Below are 17,985 nucleotides of genomic sequence, written 5' to 3' on the forward strand. Positions count from 1 at the left end.
TTACTTTATTTTCACAACCCAAAATATTCATTCTTAGTTTTCGAATTTGGTCTCAGCATGCAATCACTTTTTAGCACTGTATCTTTTGCCAGTTTTGAGATGTATAAAGACAAAGGTCTTCTTTCATTTAAAAGGTCATATTTAATTAAACACTCAAAGAAGCTGTGGTGATACACAGACCCTGACAACACACTATTAATAAGGTCTTTACATCCCCAAAAGCTCTGACACTAGTTGATCCTGGAACTGACACAAATTGATCAATGGCCCCCAGTAACGCCATATGACCAAGTCAATGCCTAAAATTATTCTCATAATTACCATGTAAACTTACACACTCTATTGTTATTGTTTGTAGTATAATAAAACTTAATGGCCCCCAGACAAACCAAAGTCTGATGCTAGCACTGTAGCTATGTATAGCTAGATTTCAGTCTTGCACTGGTGCAGATCTCATGGCAGAAGCCATGGCTCACATCAGTTATGGAAAATTTTAAGCTTTACTGTGCTTTGTACGATAGTAATGATGTTGTGCTGCTGGGTCTGGCTGGGATGGAGTTAACTGTCTTCCAGCAGCTCCTATGGTGCAGTGTTTCGGATTTGCGACTAAACCAGTGTTGATAACACACCAGCTATTGCTGAGCAGTGCTTGCACAGAGTCAAGGCCTTCTCTGTTTCCCACCCTGCCCCCTCAGTGAGTAGGCTGGGGTGCACAAGAAGTAGGGAGGAGACACAGCTGGAACAGATGACCTGAACTGACCAAAGGGACATTTCATACCACATGACATCTTGCTCAACAATAAAAACTGAGTGGGATGGGGGACTGGTCTGGCAGGTAGCCACTGCTCAGAGACTGGCTGGGCATTGGTCTACATCCCTTGGAGTTTTTCTTCACTTATTAAACTGTCCTTACCTCAACGCACGAGTTTTCTCGCTTTTGCTCTTCCTGTTCTCTTCCCAGTCTTGCTGGGTGCAGGGAGTGAGCAAGCAACTATGTGGTGTTTAGCTGCTGGCCAGGGTCAACCAACCACAAATGTATAGCACAGTATAATATACAGAACAATTCTATACACAATATTTTGTGGGTAGTTCAATATGAAAGTGTCTTCAGATACAAGTAGTGTGTTCTTAGAAACTCACTTGTTGTGTAGATTGGGATGGTATAAGGATGTGACCCAAAGCATTACATCAAAAATGAAATGGAAAATCTTTTCTGAAACAAGGTTAGTTTCCTAAAGAAACAAAAGTATTGTGAAGATGTTGCAGCTGTCTGTGGAAAACAAGATCTGAATTTCACAGAACTGAATGCTGAGTTTAAAGAACTTCTCTAATTTTGTGGTAACACAATAATTGCTGGCCTAAGGTTAGGGCAGATCCTAGTGCTGTAAAAGGTTGAGAATGCATTACCACCTCAAATAGCTCACAATCAACAAGGCAAAACAGAATGAATGGACAAAGTGACACAAAGAGATGATGCCATGCACTGTTTCAGCAGCTGAAACAGGCATTCAAGTTTCTTCAATGGAAGTACAGTTATTTGGTCCTTACTGCCCCTCTAGAAATGACTTTCAAAATACTTTCAGTAATAATGCTTAAACTGATCTCACAGCATGATTGCCGTATGTCAGAAAAGAAAAACTCTTCTATAGCAATTTCATTTAATATATATATATTATTTAAGTTACCTCAGCTAGCTCCTTCACTTGAACAAATATATCTTCTAGGCATAACTTTTTTTTGATCAGAAAAGGGACAAGAGTGTAGACAAGAAATAAAGACAAGACAGACCACTGCAATAGATTTGTCTGGCCAAGGGCTATAACATGTAGCATTCTGACCCATGGGAATGAGTCAGCCTCAGGAGGTTACCTTAATTCTTATGATCCCCAGAAATCACATGTGATTTCAGAGACCCCAGCAGATGCCCTGAAAGTAGAGTGTAAAGGTGTAGAGGACATATAGACCAGTCTTATCTTCCTCCACCAACTTCAGTATTCAGTATCGAACAAGAATGCTATTGCCAAATATTAACGTGGTAGTAACATTATTTTACCGATGTCACACAGGTCACATTTATAATGTGGTGTGTTGGTTTTCTTTCCCTGTCTTCTGTCACAGCTGCTGCTTTAGTTCTAAAATTTATGAACATATATGTTCAAGCTATGTGGCTCAGCTCTTTATTTGTACATATTTGGAGGAACTAAGATAGGGTTTTATTATCTTTTCCATTAAGAATAAAGTAAACAAACAAGTTGTAGAATGCTTTAAAACCCAAACAAAACAAAAAGATACACTCAAGGGAATATTAGAGTGACAGTATTATCTAAAAGCTAGCAGAGCTGCAAAGTTTCAAAGGCTAATTCAATAAAGAGCTGAAAGGGAGAAATACATCCAGTAAAGCTAGGTATCAGATTGGTATATATAATTTAAAATAAACGATCTTATGTTGATTGGCACTGAGAATAGTGCTCACAACTTCACAGAGATCAGTGGAAGATGAAAGCATACATTGCCTGGAAGAAATGCCTCACCTGATGACCTGTAAGAATTCCATTTTACATAAAGATTGAGAAATTGCAGCATGTACATACAAAATAATGTGATACTGCAGTTGCATCTACAACCTGATTTTCCATATCCATTAACACAAGCAAATCTGAACACACATAAGCGTAACTAAAGATCTAACAGACAAGATCTGAAAAATTAATTGAAGTAATTTAAAATATTACCAGGCTCTTCTACCTTCGTGGCAAAAGCTATCTCCAGTTTGCAGTCCAACATCCTAGCCCAACCCTGCCTTCTTCATGGCTCTGAGCTATGGATGACAGACTGTGAACTAGAAAAGGTGAATTCAGTAATATCCCAAACCCAACTTAGTAAGAACATCTGCAAAAGTGCAGACAGATTTGCACAGTATTATTTTTCAACTACTAAAGCTAAACCCACCACGGCTTTCCTGACAAAGCCTTTGAGTCACACAGTATAAAAAGGGCCTCAGGATTTCAGTATTTGAACACAAAACTCAACTTCCTGGCATTTAGAACTGCAGACCCAAAATCCAGTTAAAATGCAATAAAGAAGAATAATATTAAGGTACAATGACAGAAATGAGAAACTGTGTTGCATAAAATTTGATAATCTGATTCCTGTCACAGGTAAGATTTGAATTTGTACAACTATGCTGGCTTAAGCTGTGTTATTCCTGCTTGCCATTAGGAGAACAGAGGGGAGAAAGTCTCACTTGGCTGGCAACTGTTTAAATACTGTATTTCTCCACATTTCTCCAAAATACCTTTGCTACCAATCTCATCCTACATCCTCTACCAAAATACCATTCCTTCTTGATTCAAAACCATTGAAAACAAATGATTTCTTTATAACCATTCATTTTCAAGTACAAAATTGAGAATGTTCTTTTGACTGCATTTTCTTAACCAGCTCCAGGTGTGGAAAACCATAGGGAAGAGTATTAAAAATATTTCAACCTATATTAGACATTTATAAGAAAAGGAAATTGAATATGTTGTGCTATGTCCTAAAAGATAGTTCAATTTATTTACAAATTAATAGAAAATTGACTTAAGTCACGGCCAGTTTTTAATTTTAGATTGTTTTCAAATAAACCATATTTAAACAAAGATGCAGCAATGGACTTATTATGGCCAATTACAATGTACTTTATATTTCTGTAGAGAAGTACACAATATATACTTAAAAGTATACCTATATATTTTAAAATTCCCTTTGTGATTCAAAATTACAGTTTTTTCTATTACTGGTCAGCTTTTTCTCTTTTTCTTTTCTAATCCTCTCTTGATAACTGTTTAGCTATCATACTTTCATTTATGCCTGAAATCTTGTCTTAAAAACCTGTTTCTTTTCATAGCATTCTTTGTAACATGACTTTAGGTAGAATGAAGCCCCTCTTATTGCATCAGCTAGGCACCTCATTTATAGAACATACAGCAGATACTTACTGATATGAGGGATATTTGGTTATATATAATATTACAGCTTTACAGGTATCTAATCTCTCCTGTACATTAAGCCTTAAGACTGTCAAAAACTTAAGTTGTAGACCCAAACGTTTTCAGACTGATGCTTTTTTTTTTAAGTATCAGCAAACACTCCATAGTTTTCATTGTATTGTTGCTGAATTTTCAACACAATTACCATGTTTTTTGACCTATAACAGGGGAAAAAAGAAGTTTTCTTTATAGCAGAGAATGAGTTGAAATATGTATAATCAGCGTGGGATGACAGGCAGAATATTTCTGTCAAAATATATTGGTTTCTAGAATTATATTTATGTGAAATGGGCAATAATAATAATTTAAAGTCCTATTTACTTCAGCATTTAAGTCCTACCTCATTTACATTAATTTTTTCCTTGCTGTAAATTCTTTGGTTTCAACAGAATTACCTCTGATTTACACAGGTGCTAGCAAAACTAGCATCATTCCTTTAAAACATCATATATTACAGTTATTTACAGAGAGTTAAAAAAAAGGCACTGACAGAGATTAGAGCTTCACACACGTGTAGTAAGAGATGTCTGGGATCTCAGAGAGTTTATTAGCTGAACAGTTAGGGCAGACAAAGTCAGCACAGTTATACCAGACATGGCAAACAAAGAATATTCAGGGCAGACCAAGAAATACTGAGGTGAAGCAACACTCCAAAGGTCACATAGCAGGTCAGTGACCAAGCTGTGAAGAGCACCAAGACTTCCTGATACTCAGTTCAGTGTCTGAGCTTATGCTATCTTTCTGCAGAAAAACACGCAAAGCATAAAAACTATAAACTACATGCCCTGTGTAAAACCACTGCACTGCTGAAACAAATGCGTTTGAAACCTAATTTAAGAGGTCAGCTCTAGCATTCCTTATACTCTTAAAAAAATTCCATAAATCTTACCAACTGTGTTTTCTTAAAATACTGTCACTTGTTAGTTTTTATGATTCCACTCTCCTAGAGCTCTTCCCACCTGTCTGTAACTCTTTTGGCATGTCTGTTGGGGAATCCCCTCAACTCCCACCTTTCTAAATTACTGTGGAGTCTTCACAAGGCTCTGTATATGGGTGCTTTCTGTTCTCTCTGCTTCAGCTTGCTTTCTTAGTGATCTGATCAACATACATTGAAAAATTATTTCTACGTGAACTCTTAAATAAATCATTACTGGAGACCTTGCTCCTCCTTTCCAAGTTTTGCTACTTTTCCTGTCATTTTGCCAAAACGTTTTCCAACCACTTCAAGCCCAAAGCCTTTACTATATACGTTGTACTCATGCGTCCATCCCCCAAGTCTTCCAGCTACTTCTTTTTCCAGTCAACATTGTTTCTGTCTTTTAGACCCTGAACTGGCCATTATCTTTAAATTAACTATCTCCAGATTATGCACAGGGCTGAGTATCAGCTTTAAAAAGCAGTCTCTCCAAGCCATTTGAAGGAATCACAGGTGAATCTATACCCTTCCAGGGAGTGCACTGCAGAGTCTCTGAGTAGCTCCCAGCTGAGCCTGTTGTAGTCTCATTCTCTGAAAAACTTAGAAGATTTTTTTTTTTCCCCTGAGGCAGAAAAGGAAGTTATTTGCAAGGTGGTGAAAATAGTTTCCTGTTCAGCTCAAGTTTGTTGGATCTGTTCACATAGTATCTACTATTAGAGAGTCACAGTCCGTAAGAATGGTTCCCACACACTGTAAGAAAAATGAAAGTAGCACTAGTATCAACAAAATCACCGTGTCAGACACGCATCTAAACTTTGCATGAGACATACATGTGCAGCTACAGAAACGTGACATACCTTGCAATTTGGTTACATAGGTTGAATCATTTAAATCAATTCCTTTAAACTCTTAATAGAGAGAGAGAGATAAAAAAAAAATTCAACATATTTTAAGCTACATCTGTTATCATCTTTACCTATCACAGTCAAAAAACCAAAGTGAAGTGCTATCCTTCTAAGCCTAAAAAGCAAAGAAAAAGAAGAGTAAGGAAAAGCTTTTCAAAATCTTTCTATTTATTCTTCATTTTAGTAATCAAGATTTTATCCATTAAGACATCTACATTATATGCTGTTCCTGGCACACTGTATGCATCACTAACCATATGCCTTCTGTAAACTATGAGAGTTCAGCCATTCACTTCATTCATTAAAATTCACAGGGCCTATTATTCTGTTTACAGTCTAATAGATATTCACTGTCACTATTCAGGCCTCTGATTCAATTTGCCTAAATCCCAGATGCAGAGTAATCCTGATGGAGATTAGCTTAATTTATCACCAATTTCTTCTCAGAACCAAGAAAGGTTGGTATTTCATAATAAAAGCTGTGTTTCTCCTTTTTCCTAAAGCAGCATGCATAGTGAAAAAGAAGCAATAAATGCCTGATTTTTTTTAACTGTGAGATTTTTTTCAGTTACACAAATTTTGCTTTGCTTATAGGACCTCTTCTCTTAAAGGTGTGTATTCTGCAAATAAGAATACTGATTCTCATCAGACTGGAACACACCCCTGTAACCAAATATTATGCTGATTCTGACTGAACGCAGATTGGCAGACTCATCATCTACTCCACAGAATACAAAATAATCACTCTGGGTATACTTTTCCATGTAAAGTGTTGACAGTTCGGACTGTAATAAATGAAATATACTTATCTTTTGGCTTTTAACTGTTCCCAGTGGGGAACATTTTCTAGCAACTTGAAGTCATATTAAAGGTGTCCACTTTCAAATCAAAACTGACAGTGCTGATTTACGTACGTGATGCTATCTGCTGTCGTCTGCAAAATGTCCCAGTGACCCGCTGAAGAAACCTTTGTTTGGTCAAACACCACTTCCAAATTGGCACAGTTCATATACAATTGTGTAAACTTTTCAAAATACATCAATTTTCATCTACACAACACACTATAGTTCTATTTCAATAAAAAGTCCATTTTTGCCAATTATAAAATTTTGCAATTACCTATTATGCTTAGCATTTTCAGATGAAGAAACAAATGATCATTCAAATGACATCCCACATCTGATCTGGGTACCCATATAAAAAGCATGTTCTGCACACCCTGGGCCTGGAAGAAGTTGGAGCAGTAGTACTGCCAAGAAAACTGAATCCACAGGGTTTGAGAATACATTCACCAATGGAAACATCCTATGAAAAGTATTTCTTACTGTCTCACCATAACTGAAGAATTCTGAGAGTCCTCTGCAAGGATTTACTTCTATCCAAAGAACAGACTTTGTAGCTGGAGATACAGGCAGTAGCAGTGTACTTGTGTTGCTCTTGTGTTGGAAAGGAGCTGATAAAATCCAATAGAATATCTCCCAAATATTTGAGCCTCCCAACCCAACTGCTAATTATCTTTAATTCTTTTTTTTTTTTTCCCCCCAATTTATTTTGAGATAAAGAGCAAATAGGATGTCACCTGCATACGGCCATTCTGAGAAGAACGTTTCCTGGCAATGCTCTATCTTCCCCAACACAGAAGAGTTCAAGAGAAAAAGACAACGATGCTAAATAACAACAATTTGCCAAATGACAGGAATTTTTAACATGAAAGTGGTGAGCCGTTAATTAGACTTATTCCTTGTAACAGGAAGAAGTTTCACGTCACATTTTCAATTAGTACTGCCACTAAAGGGCAGTCCCAGCATCTCTAGCCTGCAATCACGTAAACCTGTCCCTGCTCTGACCCTCTGTGGTACACAAAAGCTGGTGCTCTGGGTTTTCAAAAGGTTAACTGCATTTTCATGAGCTAACTCACAATTGACCCATATTGCTTATGATGACATTTCATAAATGGAGGAGGGAGGAAGTTTCTTTCATAGGGGCAGAAATGAGCAGTGAGGGTCACTCAGAGGTGGAACTTCTAAACAGAAGTGTTAACTTATCTTAAACTCCATATTAAACTACAGCCCAAGATAGCAGTGAGAAAATATGCCATGGCAAAATTGATGCCAGGATTCAAGATAAACTGCACAAAGGTAAGAGAGACTGACATATATTGGGATATAAGGTAAGCTGACTGAATGGCAAATAACTGGCAGAACATCATTCGGCCAAACAGAGGTGGAATAAGGCCTCTGACGTGTGGCTGCATGTAGCTGTACGTCAAACAACAGAGCAAGGGGGAAATGCATCTAGCTTAAGCCCTGCTCTGAGTAGCAGAAATGAAGGCAGATGTCTTAAGAGAGTGAGTGTTAAATCCCCAGGTAGATCCACTAAGCTTGCCAAGTAAACTGCCATGGGTCTTGATTTTGGCAGTCAATTCTATCAGATGGTTATACTGGAGACCTATCAAGAACAATGCCAGAACAGACCAGATGTGAACTGTGCTTCAGTGGGTATCCTCTGTGGAGGGCACACAAGTCCCAAATCACAGAGGCATTATGGAAGTGAGAAATGCCCTCAGCTGACTTTGAAGCATTCAGCCACCATCAGTTGAATATAGTGCCTTATCAAAACTTTAAAACATCTTCCTCAAGGTCAGAAAAGTTCTGATATTTTCATGCTCAGGCATATGTCATCACTGCAGATTAACTTATAAAAATGAGTTTTGCTGATGTAGAAGTTGAATGGGACAGACAACACTGCTGAGTCTTGAGCTTACAAGGGTCCGTAACAGCAATATTCGGTCAAAGTCTAGGTAAGCTGGGGGGGGTGGGGGGGGGGGAGGCGGGGAAAGTACAGTAATGCAGGAAAACAGAATTCCTGCAGAATTAGGCAGGATTTTGGACAGTTTCATAGCAAACTAGTATGCTGTATGCTATTTTCGATAGACATCCAGTCAAGTAGTCTAATAGAAGTTTTTAAACTTTATCCAATGGCCATTTTCTGCATGTGTTGTCACAGGTACTACAAACACAACAAAGAACATTTTGCTCTGGTTGCTGTGCTGCACATAACTGGCAAGATCCACATCAGGATCCGATAGTGCAATAAATGTTATAGAAAATACTGAACAATGCTACACTATAGAAATTGGATGCATGGTTCAAAGAGAATTTATGGTGCTGATGGAAGCTGGATGGGATGAAAACATGTAGCTTTATAAAAGGCATCTAAAATACTCTCAGAGCCACCTGGTCCATCTTACAGGTAGTTTGTGTTCTTCTGTAATAAAAATGTTTTATTGGGCCTAACTTACATTATACTTACAGCCCTACTTTCATTATTTACCAGTCTTCATAAATGCCATTGATAATTTTTTTCAGGATTTGATATCTAATTCTGTGAAAATGTTTAATAATCAAGTTTAGCTCTGATCTTTACAGAACTCTAGAAACATTGTAAATTTCATGAATTATTTTTCAGATCAACCACACAGGCCATTTTTAATCCATTTAACATACTATTGATATGGCATAGCCTACATTTTTTATCTGAACGTCTCAGTGATAGGTCAGACATCTTAAAAAACAGTATATTAAAATAAATAGTAACCTTTATCAACTGACTTGTACTGCCTTCCAGAAAAGAAATCAGATTTATTCAATGCAACTTATTTACCATACAGCCATTCTAAGAAGTATAACTATACTCCTATGCTATAATATTTTAATAACTGAATTTCATATCATATTTTCATTATTTTAGCCAGAAATTAAGTCAGACTAACTGGCCTAAAAATACCTATCCTGACTGCCTTTTCTGAATATTGACTCAATATTATCATTCTTTTAGACTATAACATGGCAGTGTTATAGTATAGATACCCTTACTTCAAATACTTATTCAAAATGAGGATCAGCAAGAGAAAAATTCCTTAACCAGCCCTATAAAGTTGTAAGCTATAAAAGTTCTCAATTTAAAAATACTACTTCTTTCTAGAAATTGTTTAAAATCCTCCATTGGCTACTAATAGACTGGGGATGTTTCATCGTCTTCATGTAACACAGCCTACTTCCTTCCAGATACAAAGCAGAAATATTCATACAAGACTTCTACCTTTACACAGTTAGAGAGTTGTTTTATTTAATAATGGGTCATATCCACCCTGTAATAGCTATCTTATTACTAGTACATTTTTAAATACTGCTCCTTTACTATTGTTCTTGGCCTTGCTACCCACAGATGTCCTCTTGATTTCTTTAGCCTCTTTTCCATCCTCTATACTCTGCTGCTGCTCATATTTTCAGGTTATTATCTATAATCCATTTTCCACTTCCTTTATATTGCCTTTTTATTTCTAAATGTTGTGTTCTCTTTCTCATCAAACTGAAATAGATATTTATAAAGAGCTACCCTCTAATTGTGGAACTGTGGTTTTTTGGTTACTTAATAAACTGTTAGAGTGCACAATTTCTATTCATATTTTCTACTAGCCTATATCTTCCTCACAACAGCTTTGGAGAAATGAGCTGCTCTGAATCAATCTGTTTGAGGTGCCCTGTTGGTTCCCACTTAATGTAATTTAGGACATAACACCTGATCCCTATACCACACTCCAACAAAAATAAGTCAAATAATGACTTACAACATATTGGATACAGCAACTTATGTTTGTTATTATTTCTTCCATCATTTTTAGAAACTACGACTAGATTTTACAATCTAGCAATTTTAGTTAGTTGCGTAAGTGTCCCAAACTGGGCTCTCCATAGCAACGCAGTGCTTTATTGTACGTTACAAGTATGTGCTTAACCAGTAATTCATCATATCCTCTAATTTGATCCAGTGGTGTATATCAGACTTCTACCAGAAACCTCTCCCCTATGTTTTGTAACTTAGTGTATTGATCCAAGTGGATTCAAGATCCTGTGGTTCTGACTTATCAGTAACTCTAAAGGCAAGTAACTGTGTCTGCTAAAACCAAAAAGGGCCACACTCTCTTCTCTGAAGTTCCTCTGTTGTCCTATTATTAGCTGTAGCTACGAATTAGCAACGCTGAAATGATTTAATTGTTGTATGTTAAAAAAAGAACTATATAATGTCATGAGAGACGTAGAACTGCTAGAAAAAGTAACTGCATTCAATTGATTAATGAGGAGAAGATTACACTTGCACTCAGAAAAACAAGTAAGGCTTGTGAAGTGATCAGCATAGCAGACAAAGATAATAGGGTCATACAAACATGTTAAATAGGTTAAGCTAGAGACAGTTTAAACTTGATTAAACTTGATCTCTATACAGAAAAAGTTATTTGAGTTACTGAAACTTGAGTGAGAATGAAGGTCAGGGGAAAATTGACAGCTACCTGGAAGGAGAGAGTAGAAATGAGACAGACCAGACTTCAAAGGAAAAGCTGGTGCAGGAAGGAGTACTGCTAGTTATTGTGCCACCTCGATCTTCCTATGCAGGTTACAGCATCAGATACGTAAGAGGTATTTTAACAGGATTTACGTGATATACTACAAAATTCCACTGAAATGCCAAGGATTTTCAACTATATTTTTTACAGTGGTATACTGTGAAGAAAATCTGATTTCAGAGAACTTTTTTTCCATAAATATTTAGTACCTAACTAAACAAAGCAGTCTACTGAGGAACTCCCTGTTCATCAATATTTGACTTATAGACAGCATCTTTATTTTCAAAAGATCTTTCTGCAGAGGAACAGTAGTCAGCAAAAACGTTACTTGAAATATGCATGCATATTCTTTCATCCAGGGGAGAAACTACGTATTAAGCTTTATTAGCTAAATATTATTATTTTTTATAAACTACATATTAACATTCTTTTCACATACAGTACGACCATGTAAATGCTAATGAATATTCATGGTAACTAACAGAGAAGCAGTCATCTTATTCAACAACAAATGAAGTATCATAATAGTTGCTAACTGGTGATTTTCCTCATTACAGCTACTTTTGAGAACAGGAGATCTTTTACTTTCTTATTTTCTAATTTTTTCAAACTTTTCATTACAGAAGTATGTAAAGTATTGATAGTACAAACACTTGTTTATCTCCTTTGTCTATAATTGCTACTGCAGTTTATTCAATGAAGTCATTCCAAAATTCATAGCAGCCTGAATGGAGACTGAATTGTGTCTCTCTATCATCAATGACATAGGAGTACTTCATTAAAAAAATAGATAATACGTTAGATTAATTCAGACTTTCCCATACTTAGCCAAAAATAAGCATGCAGCTGTGGAAAGAACACTCATTTCTTCCTCTTAGAGGAAGCATTCTGTATTAGAAGAAAGCACATTTTCCCGCATGAAAAATAAGTTTGTTCAAGAATAGGCAAGATACTTCGAATCACGGGGCACAGTGATCAGTTTTATACCACTTTCCCAAGGGTTAGAAAACAAGGCAAACAGAAGATAGCCTCTATTTTAATCACAAACTTAAAAAACAAAATAACTCATTTCTAAAATAATAGGCATGTTTTTTCATGAAAGTCAATCATCATTTTCACCTTAGATATTTTAGCTTATAAATTCTTTGAATTTAGGATTTTAAAGTGCATTCAACATTGTTTGGTCTTTTTCATAATGAAGTTGATGTGAATTTTGCAACTGAACTGAACACGGGATGGTTTCAGTCCAAAGCCACAAGTTTGAAAACTGCCATGTAGAGTGACTTGTTATCTGATGATGACAGAAAGAAGCTAAAATGCACAAGTATTTAAATTACTAAATTTCAATCCACAGTGGAAAGTTATTCATGAAGAGATAACTACATATGCCTTCTTTTTACAGTGCATCAAAATACCACTGCTCTTTACTTTGGATGCTATCAGACTTGCTCACACATATCTGAAAGCAGCTCACCTCTACAGAAATCCAAGAACAGAAGAGAAGTGAATCTGTTTCACGGGTTAGTAAGATATAACCTTGTCTGAAAGTAGGTGTACAGTAGATATATGCTAAATTCAAGATAGATATATAGTTACATAGTGGATATTTCAGAAAAATAAATAGTATTTATATTTCAAATATTAAGTTACAAAACACAGATTAGTCTGTTCTGTAGAACTTCACACTGAAGTACTATGATGAAGCGATCTGTGTACCACCACAGACACAGTATTACTGCATGATGCATAGTAGAAGATTGTTAAGTATTTAACCAAAATAAGAAAATAATATTCTACATACTGCTTTTAAAACTGCTTTCAGTTTTGCGATATAGAGGCTCCCTTATTTAATATTTCTGCAATAAAAAGCACATGCATGTGGAAAATGAGGTAATTCACACTAATCAACAGATAGTAATTATTTTCTTAAATGTGTTGGGAAATTTTTTTCTGCAGAGTAATTTACTATACAACTAAGCACTTTTTCTTGGGAACAAGTACACTGGCAGCCATATACAAAAAGATGACCAATAAAAATTATGGAAGTCTTCAGAAGTCTAGGAGAGAGACCTAGAGCGACTGACTCTTTCTCCCTGTTGAGACCAGTTCAGAGGTGACACCAGGCCAGTGCAGGAATTGATTGTTCCAGAACAGGGAATGCACCAAAGATTAGCCTCATTTAATCTTTTACATTTTGCTTTCACTCAAGAATACCTTTATTTAGGTGAACACTCAAAAGAAAATCAAAACTCAAACCTTCACAAACGTCATGAACTCTTCTACTTTGTCATTGGTGAGCAGCAGCTTCTTCTGTACAGTTTCCAAAGCCTGTCCGCTCTGTTTGGCCAAGCCATGTAGTTGTTGAGATGCAGTAGTCTCAAGTTCAGTCATGGCACATTCAGTCTCAATCATTTTGCTCTCTAGATTGGTAAGCTTGAGATCCTGAAATACATCCGCAGAGAAACAGCACTGATATGATAAAAGCTGATAGGCAGGTATGGTAGACCACAAACAAACGAACGAATGAACTAACCTCCCACACAACGGTTAACATCACAGAACATTCTACTTGCAACACATAAAATGTGATTTCATGGGAAAAAGTAATTTCATTTTCAGTCATTACATCCATGTTTCAGCATCTAAATTTCAGTGATGTGACTGAATTAAATCAGAGAAACACATTACTATTATTCTGCTTTTTTTTCCTTTCTGTATTTAAAAAGTCTAAGCTGATGACATTGCAACTTTTCATTTGAAAGTGAAGTATGAAAAAGCTCCACAGTAGAGCCATCACAATTCTAATATACCTTTTTCTCCAACTCATCTTTAGCCTTGTGATACATCTGCTCATACTGAGATTTCTCTTTTGTAGCTACGTTAAGTCTTTGTTTCAGTGAGCCAATGGAAGTTTTTTTGTTTGAACAGTCTTCAGCCAGTGCCTTTACCTGAAATAATAAAAGGCCAAGAGCAATTGACTATTAAGATACAAAAGTTAAAAATTAATAAAAACTAAGTTTACCTATATTGCATAAACATACCTGTATTACATAAATAATTTGATTAAAGTACCTTTTTCTGAAATTACAGTCTTTAATAAATCTCTATTGCTGATCCAGTAGAGATCAGTTTGCACACAATCTTGTTACATAAAGTTTTGACTTGTATTGAGTGTAAAGAAAAGCTCTTCATTTGCAGAGCTGTTCGTTTATATATTTTTTACTGTTACAGTGTGTGCAAAAGGGAGCAAACCACAACTTTCATTCATTTCTTCCATCAGAGGTAAAAACATTAATTAAAACTCAACTGAGAAAATGATAACTGTCTACAAGTTAATAATCTGTAAAGCCTCTTAGATAATTATTATCATTTGCCATACAATGCAAACACTGATTTGGGGTAAAATGAAATAGACCAATGCTCCTAGAAAATCATTCAGCTCTCCTAACAGTCTTAATCACAAAGTTTTCCTGACAATATCGAGTAACAGGGAATTTTTTTTGATCTTCTGCTGAAGATAATGTAAAATTTATCAAGTTTATTTTCCACACGGAATAATCAAATTAATGTATGGAATTTGATTCTGCGGAGTCTGAGAAATGCAGCGCTTAAAATACTCAAAGAACAGCATTAAAATACATCATTCCATTCTAAATCTTTCATCTAAACCCAAAACCAGGTATTTCTCTCATTTCATACTTTAGCTCCCTTGCTTACTTATGCTCTCACTCTCTGGCTGCAGATTTCTTAATAACACCTTATCTTTGGCATGGAGGGTAAGACAGTAGCTCTCTCTAGAGCTGAAAATGCTATATGACTGCAAGCAGAGATAGTGCTTGTGATATTCAGCAAGTACCCGCATTCTAGGAAAACAAAAGCAAATTGGTAAATTGTTTATTTCTCTTTTGGGGTCATACACTGCATAACCTCACAGACAACCAAATGTCATAATCTTTTTCTAGTATTAATGGCCAAAGTGCAATACATTGGTTGGATAATATAGAAAGATGCCAAAACATATGCAAGTTCTCCTAGCTTCAGTGAAATTGTCCTAGAATTTTGCAGGAGAAAATAATTTGCTATAGAAATTAAGCTCTACCTACAACAGACAGAATTTCATTAAGCTAAGAACTGTGAATCATTCATAACATTGCAGTAGAAAACAGATTAACATATTAAAGCATTTAACTACTACAGCCAGGAGAAGCGCATGGACTTCATTAGCATATGTCACGTAAAATCACCCTTGTTTCAGGTTTACTGTATTTTATGAATTTACAGTGCATAAAACTAAATCTCACTACTTACAGCATATTGTTGCAACTCAGTGTTATGAATACTTTAATATTTAATTATACCTCTTACGAACACACATTAAATTATGCTGTATCCATTCAAGCTATCACCATATACTGATTTCATAGAAATTATAGTGGAGGGAATTACACCCTTAAATTAACTGTATGTTGTTTGCTTAAAGCAATATATTGATTTAGTATGTATAGCATGTTGAAATAACTTCTGTAAATCCACCAGCTTTTGCTCTTCCTAAAACTATCAATAGCAAGAAAGAAGTACCTTTCTCTCAAGACTTTCTAATGTTTCATTAGAGGTTTTCTCATTTTCTTGATTTGCTTTTAGACGAGACCTTAAGTCTTCTATCAAATGTCTTTTCATATTAAGGTCCCTCTCCAATCGAGAAATCCTAGAAGGGAAGAAGTCACACTGCACGTCACTGCTAGAAAATATTGTTAATAGCAACTATTTTAAACAACTAAAAAGTACAAATGCAGTAGACAAACTATTATTCCTGTAGCTTTAGAATATTTTTTTAAATAAAAGCTGATGCAATTATTGCAATTTACCCTATTCCCAACCATTAAAACCAGTTTCAAGTCTCTTATTAAACACACTTATTTCTAAATATGCAATTTATTTGATTTTCTTTCAGCTGTGGTTTATGCTCTAACTTGTCTGATCTGAAATCATAATAATTCTTTTTAAGCTATTATCAAAAAAGGTAAAAAACCTGTTGAACACAAAATTTAATTAATTAAATTTCTTTGATGTCTCAAGCAGGTATCATTCAAGCACTATTTTGTACAAAATTATTTTCAAAAGAAAGTGAAAGGGGGAAGTCTTTCATCCAACTGAGTAATACACAGAAATACATGAAAAATCTCTAGCCCTATAATATGTGAGATAAGATAATAATTCTTAAAAACTGCAAAACCTAGAAATAACATCAGCATTTTTCAGAAACTTCTCAAAAAAAGAAACTGATGTACTACAAGGTAATCTCTGTTCAATGAGAAAATTATGCCTTATACAATGCCTCCATTGTTATGACACAAATTAATATTTTAAATAGAAAGATAAGAAACACCTGAATATGTTTAGACTTCTGTATTTATTTTTTTTAAGGAAAGCAAAATGAATGATGGTAATATGTTCAGGAATAAAACATTGTTGATACCATGTCAATAACATATTAAAAAAACCAGGGAAACAGTGCATCTTAAAATGTCTTCCATCTATTTCACATTTATACTATTAATGTTATTTTGGTGATTATATCTTACAGTTGTGGAAAACAGTATCTATTTTATAAAGGAAGCATGATAACCAGTAACTCTATTTTAAATTTATGGTGGAAAAATTCAGTTTCACTTTGAAACAGAAAATACACAATGTACACAATTAACAATGTTAAGAGCTCTCTATGTTTGAAATGAACTAATTTCAGATAAGTAAGCTGCATTCTTTCTACAAATAAAAAAAACCTAGAATGGTTAGAGGACTTAAACTCTGGGACAGGCAAGAAATTCACAGATATACTAATAGCTTATGTTTATATAGTAATATAATTGAAGAACTGTATTATATCAGGTAAAGTAGGTAGTATAAAAATCTCAGTTGCATACTTCACAACAATACATGTGAATTTCAAAATAAGTAGAAAACCTTAATCAATTCAAACACAAACAAATACAACTGTCCTTTTGAACTTTTTATGAATGTAAGACTGGATATTTAATCTCATTTAAGCATCTGAACCTTGACATGTCTCTTAGCCCCTAGGCAAAGAATTACTGTATTTGAAAGACTGTGCTTAAAAGTGCTGAGGAATTCATTTAGACTTACATCAAGGATAAAATAGTCTACTCTAGAGTCTGAGTTTTGATTTAAGGTATTCTTATTGCAATACAGATACTGTAGCTAGCTAATCACTCATCAGTTTAAACAAAACGCAATTCTAGCATGTGCTGCTCCAGTTTCTAAAAAAAACTTGTAACAGTCTGCAAGACTGCAATAAAAAGAAGAATAAAACATTCTCTTAAAAAATCTATTTAAGAATGGTTAATGTTGTAACAATTACACAGCTGCCACTGGGTGGCACCAAACACAATGGATAGAAGAGTGAACATACTTCGCTTGTAGGTCGCGAATCCGTTCTTCTTTTTCCTGGACTTCGCTTTTGAGTGACTTAATGGTGGTCAATTGCTTAGTGATTTCATTATTCGAATGCTATATTGAAAAATATTAAAATATAAATAAGGCAGACTGAATATTATCACAGTCAACAGTAAATTCATTTGAAATAATGGAATGTTTAAACTTCCACGTATTTTATGGATGTTCTTAGAAATAAATTGGTACAAAAGGAGCATTCTTACTTTCTAGCAACACTTAAGCAAAAGTACATTCCTTGGAAAATATGACAAAAAT

The 17,985-nt window shown here is 35.2% G+C and overlaps 1 protein-coding gene across 1 annotated transcript in view; it reads right to left on the reverse strand.

Moving 5' to 3' along the window:
- The window catches only part of CNTLN (centlein), a 207,462-nt gene that overhangs the window by 14,470 nt on the left and 175,007 nt on the right, over positions 1 to 17,985 (reverse strand). The window contains exons 20-23 of the mRNA XM_050912620.1: positions 17,687 to 17,784; positions 15,835 to 15,961; positions 14,067 to 14,204; positions 13,513 to 13,698 (exon numbers count right to left, since the gene is read on the reverse strand). Of these exons, the coding sequence (XP_050768577.1) occupies positions 13,513 to 13,698; positions 14,067 to 14,204; positions 15,835 to 15,961; positions 17,687 to 17,784 (549 nt within the window). The remainder of the gene's footprint in view (positions 1 to 13,512; positions 13,699 to 14,066; positions 14,205 to 15,834; positions 15,962 to 17,686; positions 17,785 to 17,985) is intronic.

Source organism: Gymnogyps californianus, chromosome Z, assembly GCF_018139145.2.
Source record: "Gymnogyps californianus isolate 813 chromosome Z, ASM1813914v2, whole genome shotgun sequence".
In the NCBI taxonomy this organism is placed as follows: domain Eukaryota; kingdom Metazoa; phylum Chordata; class Aves; order Accipitriformes; family Cathartidae; genus Gymnogyps; species Gymnogyps californianus.